Below are 19,701 nucleotides of genomic sequence, written 5' to 3' on the forward strand. Positions count from 1 at the left end.
TTTTTTTTTTGTATCACAGATATTTTATTGAGAAACTGATAAATGTGATAATATTGTAATTTGTAACTTTTAAGTATTTGAAAGTTGAAACACAGATGGATGGATCTCATCAACAACAATCGCCAAGGTACCCAAAGCAACAAATATTTCTGACTGTAATTTTAAAAAATGCCGAAAACAGGTATGTATTTACAGTTTTTTTTTAAGTGTTTGAAAATCAAATATTCACGGAATTGGATAAAATTATAACGAACAATTCTAAAAGTACTTTTACTTGTCAAACCATTCTCGTTACCCATTTTGCTATAAATCAAATAATTGTCATACCTATCTAGTGGACTCTTAGTCGATCTTCGATCGTTATGGTTACACTTTGTGCCACCGTTTCGGATGATAAGAATAATGTGAACTCAACAAATGACTGTATACAAATGATATTTTTTAATGTATGTATTATAACAAGCGCAATCGACTTAAAACGCGTTGCCGTGGAAAATCTTTAATCCCGCTCTAAATTAAATAAGATACAGGTCGTTGAGCCAGTATCTACATGTCGTTATAAATATTATGATTATTCTTGGAAAATAAGAGCTCAAACCCAAAGCAAACAAATTACACTAATGATAAGAAGAAAATTCGATGTATTAATTTTTTTTTAATGTACTAAGTAAACAAGTTGTACAGCAAAATGGGAAAAAAAATATTAGAAAATATTCAGTTTTTAATGAATAAAAAAATACAAAAAAAATTATATAGAATACGTATTCGAATAATTTTATCAAAGAGAGTTTAAAATATACCTATATTATTCAAATGAAAAAAAAGTATTTAAATACTTATATTCGAATACTTTATTAGACTGATGGTGGGAAACGTGTAAATTAAAAATATATGTAAGACTTTTATTTAAATTTGATGTTATTTAAATTATAATTATTATTTATACAACAAAAAATTGAAATGAAAGAAAAGAAAACTCACAATTTTTCTAAAATGTATTAACTATATGCACAATTATAATAATAATTTTAAAGCTCACTTAGCAGTAAATATGAGCATCTAAAAAAAAGATTCAAGTGCAATAACTTCACTACCTTATAGCCATCACATTTGGAGCAGTAAAATTGCATTGATTTTTAACATTTCGGATTCTGCGGAAAATTGGATCTAGTTGATAAGTATTAGCTTTAGAAAAAGAAAAGATTACAATTTATTATAATAAATTACAGTTTTGATTCCTATATAGGTTATAGCCTATGCCCTATAGGTATGTATAAATTACTAATAAAATAGATGATATCATTATTTAAACTACGGTGAACTTTATAGAGCAATCCTACCGAAAATCTCAAAAATTGCTTATTTTTATTCTCATATCCTAAAAACTTTGAAAAAGCTTCTTTTAGGGCTTTTGTTACGTAACCATGGATATATATACTTATTGAAAATGTACGAACTATATAAAAATTATAAAAATAAACAAAGTGATCGATAAACTTGTTATGTAATAAAACTTAATTTTAAAATTTTCGATCCCGGTATCCCCCCCACAATTATCTCAAAATAGGCCCTTACTAAAAGGTTTCACCTATAGGTACCATAAAGCACAAACATTATTTGTGATATATTACAAATATTAATGTTATCCAAGATAATAGACCGATAAATAAAAACGGAAGTATGAACGAGGTCCGGCTGACGGAAACACACTTGTTGCCGTCCAGGATCCAAAGGACTCGCATGGCCGCGTACGTTATGACGATTGTCACGTGCATGGTCTGCGGCGGGACGTTCTACCTGTCCCTACAAGCCCAGTCACAATACCGATCTTTCCTGAAAAACGCAACGCTGGCCGAGCACGGCTGGTCGAATAAGGATAACCGAACGGATCTGCTGAGCAGGGTTATCCAATCTAACAGGACCGAAGATTGTGCCAACACATCCATGAATAACCCGTTATTGCTGATTGGCTCGATCGTGTGCATTACAATAAGAGCGTAGGTATAGGTGGTAGGTCAACACTACAAGTGAACGTGATCCATCCGGGCATGGGCACGGGTTGTGAAAAATTCTACTATATATTTTTGATTAATTTACAATTATAATTTTAGTTTTTAATTACTGGTAAAATGTATAACAAAATAATAGCAACCACTACTGTAAATTAGTGCTGTAAATTGATATAGGTAGGTATCGAGTATTCCTCGTCGTTGAGACATCGAGTGTATAATGTTAATTAACCTATACAGTTCACTGTAATGATTGTATTACACATGAGAAGAGATGATCTAACATTTTGACATTTTGGTAACAATGGTTACCATTCAGTTATTTAGATTTTGAGCTTAGCGATGAATGTATTGTATTGACGATGATGTGTGTTTTTTTTCTCACATCAAAATTTGAGGTAGTAAAAATGCATTGTTGTCATAATATGAATGAGCTACAATTTAAAAAAAAAGATAAGGGTCAATTATAGTCAATACCGACGTCATTGGCGCAAGTAGGAACATTTGTGTGTGTGTGTGTGTGTGTGGGGGGGGGGGTACAATTGAAAATTAATATTTAAACTAAAATATGATAAAAAACTATTATGGCTGTGGATAAAACTAGGGGCTAGCCACCCTAGCCTCCCCCCCTAATTGCACCTATGAAAAGAGTCGACGTATTGTAGATTAGTTTAATAGGTTTATCGTATTTATCTCATAGGTACGTTATAACTTATAAAAGTGTACAATATTAATACCTATAAATATTTTGAAATATCACTTAACTAGTATAATATACATTTAAAATATGTTCAATCACGTAAATATGCTCTTAATAACGGGAACACTTTTACTACGCTGTGCCTATAACAAAAATATATTTTTCATAGGTAATAATATTAATTTATGTTAAAAAAGTATTCATAAATAAGTACCTAGCTTAAAATTAATCTAAACCTTTTGAAAATTTCATAGTGTATGGAAAATGAAAATTTAAGTTAAAGTGGAATGTTTCTTGTTGCTACAGTTAATATTTATTGAGTAAAAATAATAAAACAACGAAAATCGGTCAAGGAGAAATCGTATTACATTTGAACGTTTGAAACGTTGTTAAAATTATATGTATTGTGCATCAAATTATTAAGCTTATTACGTTAAAATTGAACATTTCATGTATTTTTAATTTATTTATTATTGAACTACAATTTTTTTTTACATATTTTCGTGGTTTTAATGAATTCGGTAAAAATGTGAACTACCTATATAGTACAGGTATAACCGTATGGTTGTTTTTATTATTTTTACTACTTTTTTTTTCCATAAACCAGTGCGTTGTTTGGAATGCAGTCGCGGCGTTTAGTAGACATCGGTTTATTTTTGAACTGCTACGATGTTTGTTGTGTGGTAAGATCGGCGGTAACATTTTTACAATTAACCGACTGCTATCTAAAATTATACGAAATCATATCAATACTTCCAGTGAACGATTATTTTCGTTTTAGTTTGTAAGTATCTGAACTAACCACACCTCTCTCCGCTATCTCAAAGAGACTATGATTAAATATTATTTTGTTTTTAGCCAAACAACTGTGCAGCCGTATTATGAAGTCTCTATGGTAAGTGAAGATCTTAATATTATTTTCAGGTAGAGGCTGCTAAGAGCTAAGTTGGTTGCATGAAAAAACCCGGGCTGCTTTTGTGGGAGCCTACTTTATATTTTGAAATAGGTATCCATATAAAAACCCATACTGCTTTTCAGGGTAAAATCGAAATACAGTCTACATTTTATTTTAAATTGTGTTAGTTTTCAAAAAAGTTTACCTTGTAGGTATTATTTATTTTTCCAATTAAACTTTGATAAGCAAAGAATGTAATTACCAATAAATATAGATTCAATTTCCGTACATTACCATCCGGCTTTACGACCACTACCAATGTCTGCATGGTGGCTTGCCCAATAAATTTTAACTTAACAGTTTAATAATTATTTACGAACAAAGAACAGACAAAAAAACTTAACAACGCTATTAAAGGTAAAAACCACATAACAACGATGGGAAAATGTCGGAATGTCTACGTCTAACATATTATCATATAGTTTTTGGCGGGGCTGACACGTATTATTATATTAAGCATTCTTCAACGACATAGATGTGTAGGAGATACGGGAAAAATGGTGTAACTAATAAATGGAAAAAATAACAAAACCACCCCTTATTACTTTTACAATAATACATACCTTGGGGTTTTATTTAAAAAAAAGTAATTAGGTTTTTTTTTATAAATCCGAGGTTTTTGCTAACCCTCAAATGCTCTTGATCGATTAAAGAGTTAACATTATTAAATTAAAAACAATTTTAATTTAATTTTCGATACAATTGAACATTTGTAAATTGGACACTGAGAGGTTACTGTTCTACGAGTTTTAATAAAATTAAAATTAGAATTAAGTTTATTTCTAGAATTATAATGATGCTCAATAGTATTCAAACAATGTCTTTATTTATAAACAAGTAACAACAAAAAATTATAATATATAATATATAAACTAGATAAGTGTTGTACATCAAAGTCAATATATAACTCACTTATAATATTATAGTGTTGGATGATTCATGAGCATGCTCATTTCCATTATTTCCTTTAATAATAAATTAATTCAAATTCTGATTTTTGGAATTTTTAAATATACTTATAGACTTTATTTTCCAATTTTTGAATTTGATTGTATTTTTTTAAGGAAAGTAATGTGATGATACCATTTTCTGTTTTTCAAATGAGAACTCCCCTCTTTTACTGTAAATTAATTAGTGGATAATTGTTTTGAAAATTTTGATGTACGAGTGTAGGAAATTCAAAATTCGAATGAGTAGTTTCTTGGTTATTAAAATGTTTGTATGAAGGATAATATAGCCCTTAAAACTGATTATACATGTACATAAAATTGATGTAAAATAGGATTTAGTATTCATTATGTTTGGACCATTTTTACAAATTATGAATATCGATAGATTAATATTAATGACTACAATTTTCAAATCACCATAGCCCCCATATCTTATAAACTCAGTACTATGGACTTTTTATCCTTAGAACACAAAGTTAAAAAACTGAAAAACTACTAATACGAATTTCGATTTTGAATTTTCAGAAAAATTCGTCAAAAATTTCAGAAAAATTATAAATTGATATATAAATAAGATTGTTCTCATTTCAAATACAAAAGCTTGTATCTCTACAGGACACTTCTAAATAGTACAAAAAAACTTAAGAATTCGAAAATATGGTCTTAAAGTATATTTAAAGATAAACATTTTAAAAAAAATCAGATTTTGAATAACTGCAACATTGAAAAAGAAGGGGGTGAGCATGCTAGGCGAATCACCCTGTATACCTAGTGTAGTTAAAGGCCTACTATTGGGCGCAGTATCAAATTAAAAAGTATGCGGTACCTACTTTTATTGATATTTTAAAATAATTTGGTGAGTGGAATTAGGTGTGCAGTGGGAAGTAATACATTCGTGAATTGAAGGCGCTGCAAAGTCATTCTATTTACGCTAATGAGTTGAACGCATTGGTACCTTCCTACTTAATTAGTAATAAGTAATTACTAATTACCCACTTACAACTGTATAGTGATGTATGAATCTTTCATAAAATCATAAATGTATGAAAAATGTATAAATATTATAACGTTATTATTTATTTTCTCTGGACAAGTGCGTGATATTTTATTATAATAAACATATTATGTCTAATACCTACAAACAATACCGACAGCTATTTTTTTGGTTTCTATTCTGGTTGTGCGTGATGAATTTCCTACTGAGCTTTTGCCGCTCCACCATTGACAACGACGACAATTGGGTAGACTGCAACAAAAATTGGGCAGAGGTGCCAGAGATCTGGTTCTATGATTATGTGACTATGAAAATGAAAAGACGGCAGCCAGCGGTGCTCCGGGCCTTGGCGTCGCGACGTCGGCGTACAGCCACCACGAGACGTCTGAGGACAAAATACCTATTGTCGGAATCGATAAAAAAAATATTTTAATCCATACCATAAAATTGAGTGTATTCAATTAAATAAATATGCAAAATTTTAAAGTGTTGTTGGATTTGTTAGGGAGAATTGGCATAAATAAACTACCTATAGGTATTGAGCTTGTCTGTAAACAAAGTTTTTATAATTTAATTAATTTACAACTACTACCTAACTGACCTACCTTTTACATTACATATGTACCCACGTATCATGTAAACATATTTATGCTTGAGGAACTGGGTGAAATGTTTAGCACTCTTTTTTAGAGCATCTTAAGTGTGTGGTTTTCAAAGTATTTATTCCTAAATCTCGTTTTTTATTATTTTTAAGAACTTATTTTATTTCACTACCTACCACAAATTGATTAGTCTTGGATTTTAGTACACGTATGTTCGTTTTTAAATATTAAACATTTTTTTAAAATAAACTATGTGTTTAAAAAAAAAAAAACAGGTACTCATATATCATTGAGTTGAATGATATAATATATCAAATACCTATCAATATACAAACATTACAAGCAATTTATAGTTGAAACGACTGGAAATATTCATATTAGGTACCTAATAACTAGAAAATAATAAAAATATAATATTACAAATAACCAGTATTATACAATTTGGTAGGTTTAATGAATATTGAATAGATATTGCCTTATTGGTAGATAGGTACTTATATTTTTGTGCATAGCAAACAGCATATTAATCCACTAAACGTGCAGCGTAGGTATAACATATATTCTATGAGTAGGTAGGTACCCAGCTTAAAATTTAAATTGTTGTTTTAGCCCTACTTGCAAAATTAGGTAGGTATATGATTTATTAATATCGTACATTTGCACTTTCATATTATACAGTGGTGGACGTGGACTAATGGACTATGAAAAAAATTCAACCGGCAAAACTATTTTACTGAACCTCAAATTTATTTCGTCCTGGATATGTTTTTTATGGTATCAGCCCATTCTTGCCTATTAGTTATTTTGAAATTGTAAAGAATATGTTGCTCTCAAATATTAGTATTTACTGAACAATAAACGAAATTCATATTTTTCATTAACCAAAATCTAATAAATCACTTTTATTTTTAACAATGTTAATAATGTCTTCAACATCAATATTATTTTATATAAAAGCCACAAAACAGGTACTCGCCAGTATGCCTGTATATTAGCTGAAGTGTACCCGTGGTTCAGTAGGTTACTGTATTGCAATGAACTTGTTGCGGCTTTTGTACGTATTTGATCAATAACAATCGACAATAATCTACTCAATCTAACACCTAACAACAATAACAATATAGAATAGGTACCCACAATTTAATTTTATGCGCGAGACAACGCTCCGCGGTGGTGACTTGTACGTGAGCGTCGTGAGCGTTAATGTTTTACACACACCCATTGCCTTGACTAAACTCCTTAAGAAATGTATCGAAAGTTTATCACATAACTGAATCCAACTAAAAACACTGTTATTAAAAGGATGTTACATAAGAGATTGTGTAAAATGAGTTAATAACATAAAGAATCAGAAAAAAAATCCATACCATTTGTGAAAAATAGAATAAGTCATTTTCCAATTCCAATATTGAATATTTGATTATTTGAATGCGTTATTTAAGTGTGAATTTCACTATAAAGTATAGATAAGTCATGATCAGGGCAGTGGACTTGTAGCATTGACATATATATTTGTTTTGCACAATCACAAAAAATAAAGAGTAAGAAACAATTACGTTTTATACTAAAACTAAACTAGTTTTGAAATTTTATTTTGGATATAAATGCATATTTCGATGCATATCGAAAACAGAGTTTTAAAAACTCTTTTTTGGTTTTAGGGCATACTTCTTAAATTATCTATACTTTAAGATGCATATTTCAAAATAATTTATCATTTTATCAATAAATTTACCGTCGGAGTTTGCATTTAATTTAAATATTTAATGTACCTACGACCAAAATAATGTTGAATTCAAAATTATTTAAAATTTTGGTCATATTAATATAGTTGTTGACTGTTCCCACTACACTCATGTTTTATAGAAATCGAGGATTGCCGATTAGATTTATTTTCCGGTAATTAACTTTATTTCTGGATAGATATTGTTCACTGCATAAAATATTATCGATACAGGCCATAGGGACCCCAATCCCAGACATAAAAATTTAAATAAAATATATTCATACAATTATTATGAAATAATTTTGTCTTTTATTAAAAAATATTAATTTTTTAAATCATTATAATATGTATAGTAATTTTAAAATGCATATTTCGTGTATTTTAATGTATATGTGGTGATTTTTAGAGCTACAACTTACAAGTCCTCTGCCCTAGTAATGACTGTTCTAGGGTAAACAATTAACAGTGTTTAAACGTATTAGAGATGCCACTTTTAATTGTGTTGTGTAAAACCATTTAAATGGAATTAACCTAACCACATTTATTAAAAATCAAAAAATATGCAATTTTGAATTTAAAATACATAACAATTTTATTTTTATAGGAATATAAGAATTAAAAATAGTATACAAGATTCCTTATACATTTGTCTACCTTTATCAATAAAAAATTTCTAACGGAAAGTCAAATTAAAATGTATGAGCTTTTGAAGTTGACATTTTTACAATATAGGATATTTGCTTCATTTCTCATGTGGCGATGCTCTTATTTTGTTGTAATAACTGTAACTAGTTACTTGAAGTTTATTTCATCAATTCATATACTTGATAAAATGTTTAAATTATTTTGACTCATTTTGAGCTATTTACGGACATTTTCAATTTTCAACTTTTTTTCTTTTTTCTTTTTCTATAATTGTCACTAAAATTGTATTTGTTGGGTCAAATAGTTTGACAATTTAATACAAGGTTCCTGATATATATTTACAATATCAGTGAAAAATATTAAAAATTCCATAAGTAAGATTTTTTTTTTATAAGCATTTTAACAAAAATATAATTATAAAATTGAAAATTACAAATTATTTTGAGGTTAAAAATTTATAAAATGCTAAATTTTTTAGCTAATGATTGAAAATGTAAAACAAAGTTCCACGCAATTAGCTCATTCTAATACAAAAAAATATAATAAAAAATGCAAATGGTTTTTTTTATAGTTTATAGTTGTTTTAAGCATAAATTTGGACAAAATTACATATTGATACCAAAAATAATGATTTTAGTTGTTTTGTTTTAATTAAAAAATATTATTTGAGGGTACTTGAAACTATTGAAGGATATATTTTTATATTTTATACACACAATGATATTTTAAAATGCCATTTTTTCGACGAAATTGAAATTAACTTACTTGAAGGTAATGAAAATTTCTTTTTTTCCCCAATTATTGCATATTTATGCATATATTGACCAATTTCAAAATGAATATTGAAGCAAAAATTTAAAAAAAAAATGATCATTAATTTTAAATTTTAATAATATTTAATAAATTTTTAATATAGGTATCTAATTAAATATTTTTATTTATTGATAACCATAACTAAAAGTTTTTTAATTTTATATTTTCACAATTTCAACTGCATAATTTGATAATTTTTAATGCAAAAGATCTGCACTCTAATTATAACTTTAATAGAACAATTAAAATATAAACACAACGTTTATAAATATTTTCATAGAACAATAATTAAATAATATAAACTGCTTTATCAAAAACAAAGTGAATTTTGATGACAAATAAAAATAAGTTTTTTAAATTAAAATTCATATAAATTAAGTTAACCAGTTTTTTTCAGGAAAAAAGTCCTGAATAGGTATATCCTTTTCGTATAACAACAATAAGTATTGTATTAAAATAAAATTGTAATTAAAGAGCTATTATGTTAGTTTACATTATTATAAAGTATTAAAATCTATACGACACATTGGACATTAAAAATAAATCAATGTTTATAACGTTGAAGAAGATAGTTGTCTATATTGTTTCTAAATATTTACAGAACATAAACTTATATAGTTATAGTTCATAAAACGCATTTTCATTATAATGAATATTACTATTATCATGAGTTAAACATTTTTAATAAATAGGAACAAGACTTATTCATAATAATTTTTTTTTAATACTAAATCATATATTTTCAAAATAAATAAAAAGGTTGGATATTAAATTCTTTATTGGAATTACCTATACTATATAGTCCATATAACATTAATCAAATTTGTATGTAAGTTAAATGACTAGAGGAAAATCATACAATTTAATTTATATCAGAATTATAATAGATAACTTAAAAAAGTAGGTAACATAAAACAATATAAAAACAACTATATGAACAAAAATTAAAAAACAATATTTAAATTATTAGTAACTAAGCTACTTAATTGTACAATCTAAAATAATTTAAAGTTCTTTAAATAGAAAATACAATATAAATAGCCAAATAGGTATGTGCCACATCATAAATTAAAAACTGCAAATAAACATTGTAATTTTAAAACAAAATGTATTATTTTGAAGGCAATTTTATGCTTGCATATCATAGTGTCAGAATAGTAAATTAATATTGGTAATTCCTAACATACTATAACTTAATTACCATTAAGTGACACAAATCAAAAATAATGGAAGAGTAATTATAATAATATAATAAAAACATTGACATAATAAATAGATTAATATTATTAAAAACTAAAATGATAATAATAATAGTTTATGTCTCATATTAATAATAATTTAAAATGTTAATATAATAATAGTTACTGTATGAAAGAATTCATTAATTTGTATTTGGTAAAAAATGTAACAAATTATAAATATTTTCTATGTAGGTATTAAGGGGTTTATTTTGAGGGATTAGAATTATTAAACTACTCAAATACAAAAACACAGCCAATGGTGAATTTCAATTGTTACTATTGGATTATTTTGTTTACATTATTTTTTGTAAACAAATGCATTATTACAATAATCAATACTTTTAAATAGTCTTTTAATTGAATGGTTTATGATATTGTTTAGTTTGAATGATATTAATTATTACATTGTATTTAAGCGATTCAGATTTCAGCAGTGTTCTATCCATATAAGTAAACAATATACACATATGTTTCAAAAATAAACTTGACATTTCTGTAGTTATAATAATATTGTCTTACTCTTATAACTGGATAATACATTTATAGATACAATACATAGTTTAAAACTAATATTTTATATTAAAGTATTAAGTAAGAACAAACAATGAAATTATGTTAATTAGTAAATAAATCCATCAATTTATTAATCTATCGTATAGGCGTATACGCTATAACTAGTGTCTGTTACATTGTACTGTTGTTTACCAGAAAGAAGTGTCATATGTATAAGTTATAAATTGTAGAAATAAATATAAATAATAGTACACATACTTTGTAATTATATTACTGGACAGAAAAAAAATTAATATTTAAACTAAATTGACTAGTGATGTACAAACTATAATTAAAATCTAATTAAATATGATAGTTTAAGAAGATGCTATAAAATTAATTGTTACTCTACACAATTGTCGACACACTTAAACTTAAAATAAATAAGAGAAACCGTATTCAGATATTCAATAATCAGACAGTAAAGAGAGTAAATTATACAAAACGATATAATGATTAAAACTCATAATAATAATAAAATATAAACATACATTAAAAAAGTTCTAGTTATATCATTGAACTGTACTTACAATTTTAAATAACTAATAACCTTCCAATTTATTTCTTGTACACAATAATTCCATACTAACATTTATCTACTGTAGAAAATTATGAGAATTATAGCAATAAAACATAATTATAGATTTGAAGAAATAAAATATTTGATATTTGGCCTACAAAACAAAAATAAATTCACTTAATGTAAGTCACATCATAGCAGTTTTTATTTCAGCTAAACAAATTTCTGCTTCTTTTCTGCCCTCGTCATAACGATGTCTTTTAGCATTTTTCATTCCTTCCACGCAATTTTTTTCTGCTTCTTTTAACAATCCTTGTTTTAAGTAAATATTACCAAGATTTATATATACTGTTGAAAAGTTTTCCATGTCAGGAAGATGTTGCCCAATTTTTTCTGCCTTTCTGAAGTAGTGTAATGCCTTATCTAACTTTCCTTGAACATAGTATAGGGTTCCCAGATCATTCAACAAAATTACATTCATTTCAAATACTTCACCATTTAGCTTAACACTAGCATTATATGCATTTCTAAAATAAATTCTTGCTTTCTTAGTTTGTCCTTGGCTCATTAAAAAACGAGCATATGCGTCTAATGTTATAGAATATAAACCTAAAACGTCTTCATTTTCAGGATCAATTTTAATCTTCTTCTCCAAATGTTCTACACAGAACAAATAACCAATTTCAGAAGTTCTGAAACAAGTTAACATTATAATATTAAAAATCAAAAAAATAATAATTAATAAATTCTTAATTAACTGTAAGTCTATGAATAATATTCTAATGTTGTTATAACTTAGGAGAATGTTGTATAATATATTAATGTATAGAATAACAATATGAGTGACTCAAACTGAGTTCAAAAACACAATATGTGCTGACCAACATTACTCAATATATAATTACTAAAGATTGAAAACTGTAGTTAAAAATTGAAGAATCTTTAGTAACATCAAAGAATAAAACCTTCTAATATGCATAAATAAATTTAAAATATTTATAAACATTAGTTATTTTAAAATTTTTATTTTGTTATATGTAATTATAAAATTAATTTTATAATTGTATTATATTTAATCATAAAAAAATACAAAAAAAAGTCTAAATTACAGATAAATATCACTTTTATTTGTATTATACTATAACATTTGGTTGTTCCGTGGCAATTAATTATATAAATAAATTGATGCTTTTAGTATAAAGCAGTACTAGACATTTAATGAATCGATTGATGAATATTTTAATTTAATAGCTATTAGTCCCTCAAATATGATTTATATATCCATTAATATTTGAACACGATTGGTCCACTACATTTGAAGAGACCATTAAATGAATCAATTTTTTAAGAAACTCACTATTTATACTTATAAATCATAAGTAATAAAATATTTTGAGAACATTATTAATTTATAATTGTAATTCACATAATACTTTAAGTACTAAATTCAATTAAGAGTATTAGAATAAATTGATATTTGTACTTTTAATTGGAATAATTATCAAAAAATTAATACATAAGCTAAAGATTTTATAATTACTTGTAATCTTTTTGAAATTCGTGAATTTTAGAAAGCTTAAGACTTATGTGTAGAACGTTAAGATCATCTTCGAGGCCGCCCTGATCAAACAACCGTTTAATGACAGTGGTAAATAGATTTTTTGCCTTTTCATATTCCTTATTCATAAATGCTCCATTTGCTAACACATCATATACATATGTAATACCATCAAAATGTTTTAAATCATAAGCCATTTTGAGAGCCTCATGTAATGTTTGTTCAAAACTATTGTAATCGTCATTCTAAAACATACAAAACAATATTAGAATATTATTATTTATTACTTTTTATCATGAATAAATTTAATTATTTTATACATTCTTAAACTATGATAAAATATGAGTATGAGATATTTATAATCACATGCATGCCCAAAATTTTACAGCAGGCAATGTCAAAGCTTAAAGTGTGCTAAAAGTCTTCATAATAATTTTTATTTGTCTTACAGTACAAAAGTGAACACTAGACTTGCATCGCACAGATAAATACCTAAATGAGTAACTCAATATTATACGAGGACATTTTTTTATGATAAAATATTACTGCTTAAGAAATAATCTTCAGTTTTTTGCCAAAAAAAGATACAGGTGAATTCATATACTATGTGTTAAAACACCCGTAATACGCTTAATATTTAAGCGATATACAGAACATTCTAAGGTATTTGGTATGGGTGTATAACTTCAATTTTGGCAGAATATAAAGCGGCACAAATACCCGTATGTATGTATGTATGTATGTATGTATGTATGTATGTATGTATGTATGTATGTATGTATGTATGTATGTATGTATGTATGTATGTATGTATGTATGTATGTATGTATGTATGTATGTATGTATGTATGTATGTATGTATGTCTGTATGTATTTATGTATGTATGTATGTGTGCATATATGTATCTATGTTTATGTGTTTCATGTGTGTATGTGTGTTCAATGGGAAAGTTATAGTGTATAAGTATTATGGTTATAGGTGTTAGTAAAATAAATAATAACATCAGTAAGGGCTAATCATAGTTAATTCTAGTGATGATATTTTTAGTTATCTGCCACTATGTACATTATATTAAGTAAAATGTAAGTAAATGATAAAATGTATAGATAAAATGTAAAACATAAAAGCATAAAAGCATTTATGTAAAATTTAATAAGTATAAAATAAGGTGTAAGAATAGATCATAGTTGTGCTATCTATTTTATGCAATGCTCATATGTTATTCATTATTACTTATCACCAAATTATATGTAAAACACACTAGGTACATGTACCTAGTATAAATTACTAATTAGTGATCCAATGTAAAACACTGTGCAGTGACTATGTAGGAGTATAAATTAACATAATTATATTTATAAAATAAGTACCTTATAATAATAATATTATTATTATTATTATTATCCAATTACTTTTGAATTATTCATTAACTGCAGTATACGTATACATAGGCACACAGGAAAATTATATGCAAAGGCAAATACTATATTATATTCTAAATAAGTTAAACATTCACTTACTTGTAAGTACAACAGGCCTTTTTTAATGGTATAGATTAATTCGCGATCTTTTTCGCTCTCGTCAAGTCCAATCAAACCAAGTAATGAAAATCCAAAAAATGTTGATTTTGCTGTATTTGTACTATTTGATAAAATGTATCTTAAAGAAGTTAGCACACTTTGTTTTGAATTAGGAAACGCTATTGCTCTAATATTATTATTATTAATCAATATATTATGTTTAACAACGGGAAAAATTCTTTTTATGCATTTAACTAGTCTCACATTAAATAAAAGAGACATAACGAAAGTAGTTTTTAAAAAAAAAAAATTAATAGGTTTCAAGTTACAACATGACATTAAATTACAGACTTATATGTACCTATAGGTACTTCTTTACAATAAATTATTGCTGTTCAATAAACTTTAGAACAAAACTTACTATCCTGTAAGATATTGCACCGTAAATCGTAATAAGCGATGCAATCAACCTCGGATCACGTACAAATATACAATGGTAACTGTTGAGTAGTGTGTGTAGTGTTAACTGTGTACTGTGTAGTCTGTAGTGTGTACCTACTTTAATAATCTGTAGATATTTAGCGTCGAGTAACAACGACTTTCAGACACTGAGCTTATCCGTTTCTTATCAATGGTTAATCTGTTTTATCAGCTGCTGGTGTTTGTTATTGTAAAATGTAACACCTTAACATAATATTTGACACAATAATAACAATAATGATAATATGATAACGATTCACGAGAATTACGATAATTTAAATTAAGAATTTCAGAACTATTATAATATTTTAATAAATTAAAAATTATCAAGGTTTAAAGAAGGTTAAGATTAATTATTAAGAAAATTATCTCGTAGATTTTTTAGCAATTTTTATAAAATTATATTTTATAAATACTCCTAACTCACATATTTACTATTTAGGAGACCCTTATGTTATAAGTTATAACTTACTTTACAATCTTAGATTTAAATTTGGTAATAGGTAGTTAAATATTCTCTGTTGTATTAAAAATTTCAGTATTAAGCTTGTTAACATATTAAAACAAACGCACCAATTGGCTATTAGGTATATAATATAGTATTATAGTGTGTAGGTACATTAAACATTTGTTTATCTGCAGCGGCGTACGTGTAGGTATAAGCCATAAGGTATAGACGTATAGTGGCTAAAAGGGTTACGGCATGGACCGTATAATTATATTTTTATGTACTTATTTTTACTAAGCTAATATCAAATAACTCAATTTATTTAACAGCCCACAGGCAACAGATAATATACGTTGTGTACGCTGTACGTGTATTATGATTATTTAGTGGTGGTCTGAGATTGGACGAAGATGTGGAGAATAGATCAGTTTTTAAAATATTTTTGATACCTAGTTAATAACTTAGATATTTGTTTAAAAAGTAACCATAATTTGTATTTTTAGTGATCAAATAGTGAAAAAATCATTTTCCCGCCCTGTTACCTATATTATAATATTAATTACTAATATTTATGTTGATTCAGTTAATTGTTGTATTTATGTTGATTGTTGACTTGTTGAGTAACTAAGTTCCGATAACTAGGGAACCAAAATGTATCTTATGGCCTAAATAGAAATTAAGAATTAATTTTTCAGGCTATTTCTATATTACAGGGCGCAGCGTCCATACAATAAACTGTATAAATAACGATCAAAATGTATTACAGAAATGGAAAATGTCATATAACGTCTACAAAAAAAAAATTCACTTGTAGATTTTGATAATGGTTTTTTATTTCAAAGAGAAAATTATTATTCAGGTTTAATAAGCTACACTTAATTATTATTACAATGTAATGATGTTTTTATATTAAATTGAACTTTGATTCATAAATTAATTTTATATAACGCCAGAAAATATGTTTCAAATATTCGTCACTTTGTGATATTATATTATATAAGTTAGAAGACGTTTACTACAACTGTCAACTGACTTTTGAAAATAAAGATTTTAAAATCGGAGTTGACTCCGACCTGCATAAAGGCATAAAGTCTTCATCTTCATTTTTATCTTCATCTTCATAATTTCTTCACGTCCATAATTTATTTATTAAAAACCATTTTACTTTGCAAGAAAACCACCAAGGCTTTATTCAAAAACCATATTTTCACCATAAAAAGAAACTTAGTATACACAATAAAGTTTTATTTTATTTATGTCACATATTATAGATATAAGAATAAACTTATTATTATTTTTATGTTTTTAAAACTTGAACTTCTATAAATGTGTGGTGAAAGTTCGGTTTCTTATCTATGAATATTAATTGAAAAACTGTAATATTTACTCAACACAAGTTTTTGACAAAATGACCTTATTTTTTTTTTTTGTAATTTATATAGACTTGACATTTTCACAAAATATTTATATTAGCATTTTCTAGATATTGAATAATCAAAAAAAATGTTTTGGTATTTATAGACATTTATCATTTTCAATATATACATGATCAAATGTTTGTTTGTGAGGAAAAAACCTTGGATATCTTGTGCAATAAAATAAATACAAGGTATCTACTCGCTACCAATGTACCACATAAATTGGTACAGAATTGAATATTGTATATCAAACAAAAAAATAATGGTATTTTCGATGTTAGTATTATTAAGTGATTACTTATTTCATCGTAAATTGTAACTAAAAAAATATTAATCGCTTGAAATATTATTCGATTTTCTATATTAATATAATAATATTTACCATACTCAAGTCTCAAATACACAATGAATTTTTTAAGTTCACTCGATTTAAACTTTATTCACACCATCAGTAACGTTCTACGGGAGGTGGTCAGGGGTACCGGATCCCCCACCCCTGAACCAAAAAAAAGGGTACATCGACATTTTTATTTGATATTATATTATAATATACCTAATGTATATTATGTTAGTACAAAAACTAGTTGTATGCGTTAATTGTAAAAAATATTTTAGGTATAATTTATTATACAGGCAGAGGTATAAATATCGCTTTAAATAAAAATCCATAGTTCTCGAAACATTCATAACGCGAGAAATTGACTACCTACGCACACGCCGTTGTTCAATTATTAATTATTTTATATGTATTTTCCAATTTACTTGAGTATGAGTAAATATGACTTGGTCGTCAACAAGACAGCAGCTGTCGCATAATATAATTAATTTTGTCTTTCTTTACCAAACGGTTATGTGACGGTTAGGTTAGAAATATTACAGTCTACAGATCATTTATGGAAGTACAAAACATGATATTTTACATAATAATTGTTATGGCAATTGAAAATTTTATTACAAAATTGTGAAACGGTACAATGTGATGACGTCTAAAATATAGTTTTTACAAAACTGTGTTTCGTGTATCACAACTTAACTAACGAATATGCAATAAGTAGACGATAAGATAGTATCTATTTAGGTATAATATTTGGATATTGAATATTAAAGATTAAAATACGCACTTCATACATCAAAAAAACGTTCTTTACCGCCCAATGCTGATGAGCCAAATGAATGCTCTTATAAAAGAGTACGTAGATGAAAATATACATGATATGCATACAAACTGTTTATTGAAGCAATACGAAATTGAAAAAATTCTTCAACAAATTTTGAAACCAGAAAACAATTTTCAATATCCAATCTCTGTAAATTGTAAAAATAATTTAGTATTTCAATATTCGTGGTTGTCCAAATTTATTTGACTAGTCTATTCGTTGAATTTCGATTTAGCGTTTTGAAAATTTTGAGTTGCATTTGATAAAATACTAATAACAAAGCAGGTCGCAGGGGCCAATTCATTTTTGTAAAATTTATAATTTCGTTCTTTTTAGAATAGACTTAATGAATTAATACTTAATAGTAAAATATTTCGTACCTATGCAATGATTTACTATTGAATTCAAGTTTAACATATGATATTCATTACAGTGACCTACCTAATGACTCGGAACATTCTAAACCTACTATATTATAAAATATGCAAAACAACAGAGAGACATTCTCGAATTCAGTGGCGTAGCGTAGAGTTTCTTGTGCCTTAACCCCTCCTTCCCATAAATCCCAACAATCGTATTTATGCAAAAAATATATTTGTTCTATGCTTCAGATTTCTGCGAAATATGTGGCACCTATTGTTATCATACAATGGTTCTATTTAATATTTAATATTATATTTTAATATGCAAATTGATAACTACAAGATAGAGTGTAATACTGTAATGCCTATCACAAGTTATATTTGAGTCCTGCATTCTCCTGTGCTCTCACATGTAAAAAACAATCAATAAAAATGTAAATATTGTCAAACATATAATCTGTATTCATTATAAGCTGTTGTAACCTGCGATGGAAGCTGAGAGTAAAGTAATTCCATAAACATAATACATAACAATTTCCTCCTTTATTATAATTTTACTTATTTACTCTATTAGAATTTTATTCTTTACCTCATAGTGTTAGTCAGTGGTAGTCATTAGAGGGATAATGAGTGGATCACCCCTCCTTGGGCGTGGTGTTTTATAATTTCAGCTGTGTTGTACAATTTTCAAGTAATCATTAAATAAAAGAAAAAGGAATATAACTATAAAATATAAATTCAAAAAGTCTCTTAATGTGGGGCGTGAGAGGGAGTTCCCTGGCCGTATCAATAAAAAGTTCTAGTTAATTTAATCACCACTTCTACCCGTGGTCGGGACTCGAGCTTCAGATACTCTACTGGTGTTTGTGCTGATATATATTGGTGGTTGTTTGATCGTATCAACGGATACAGCCGGTTTGTAATAAATAACAATGCAATTTGCCAATATATAGTAAAAGCATAGTTTACCCACTTGTAACTTGTTACATTAATAATATGATCTTAAGACTGGACAAGTCATAAATGGCGTTGGTCTTGCAAATTATTATT

At 26.7% G+C, this 19,701-nt stretch overlaps 2 protein-coding genes across 2 annotated transcripts; one reads left to right on the forward strand and one right to left on the reverse strand.

Annotated features, from left to right (window-relative positions):
* The first annotated feature begins 1,680 nt into the window (after positions 1-1,680).
* On the forward strand, positions 1,681-6,112 carry LOC111031286. The gene is made up of 4 exons (XM_022311160.1): positions 1,681-1,997; positions 3,317-3,493; positions 3,568-3,604; positions 5,769-6,112. The coding sequence occupies exons 1-4, from the start codon at positions 1,681-1,683 to the stop codon at positions 6,039-6,041; spliced, it is 804 nt and encodes a 267-aa protein (XP_022166852.1). The 3' UTR covers positions 6,042-6,112.
* A 4,861-nt stretch (positions 6,113-10,973) lies between these two features.
* LOC111031302 (tetratricopeptide repeat protein 19 homolog, mitochondrial-like) lies at positions 10,974-15,425 on the reverse strand. Its single transcript, XM_022311185.1, has 3 exons — positions 14,787-15,425; positions 13,248-13,510; positions 10,974-12,399 (listed from the first exon to the last, which is right to left on the reverse strand). Exons 1-3 carry the CDS (start codon positions 15,123-15,125, stop codon positions 11,895-11,897), a joined length of 1,107 nt encoding a protein of 368 aa, XP_022166877.1. The 5' UTR covers positions 15,126-15,425; the 3' UTR covers positions 10,974-11,894.
* Between the last annotated feature and the right edge of the window lie 4,276 nt (positions 15,426-19,701).

The sequence above is a fragment of the Myzus persicae genome, unplaced genomic scaffold (genome assembly GCF_001856785.1).
Source record: "Myzus persicae strain clone G006 unplaced genomic scaffold, MPER_G0061.0, whole genome shotgun sequence".
Taxonomy (NCBI): Eukaryota; Metazoa; Arthropoda; class Insecta; order Hemiptera; family Aphididae; genus Myzus; species Myzus persicae.

Excerpts from the sequence above, each read along its gene's own strand:
- LOC111031302 (XM_022311185.1), bottom strand. The coding sequence starts at position 15,125 with ATGTCATGTTGTAACTTGAAACCTATTAATTTTTTTTTTTTAAAAACT. Across the intron at positions 13,511-14,786 it reads AAGGCCTGTTGTACTTACAA|AATGACGATTACAATAGTTT; the intron begins GTAAGTGAATGT and ends TGTATGTTTTAG. Across the intron at positions 12,400-13,247 it reads GAATTTCAAAAAGATTACAA|AACTTCTGAAATTGGTTATT; the intron begins GTAATTATAAAA and ends AACTTGTTTCAG.
- LOC111031286 (XM_022311160.1), top strand. The coding sequence starts at position 1,681 with ATGAACGAGGTCCGGCTGACGGAAACACACTTGTTGCCGTCCAGGATC. Across the intron at positions 1,998-3,316 it reads GTGTGCATTACAATAAGAGC|TGCGTTGTTTGGAATGCAGT; the intron begins GTAGGTATAGGT and ends TCCATAAACCAG. Across the intron at positions 3,605-5,768 it reads CGTATTATGAAGTCTCTATG|CTATTTTTTTGGTTTCTATT; the intron begins GTAAGTGAAGAT and ends CAATACCGACAG.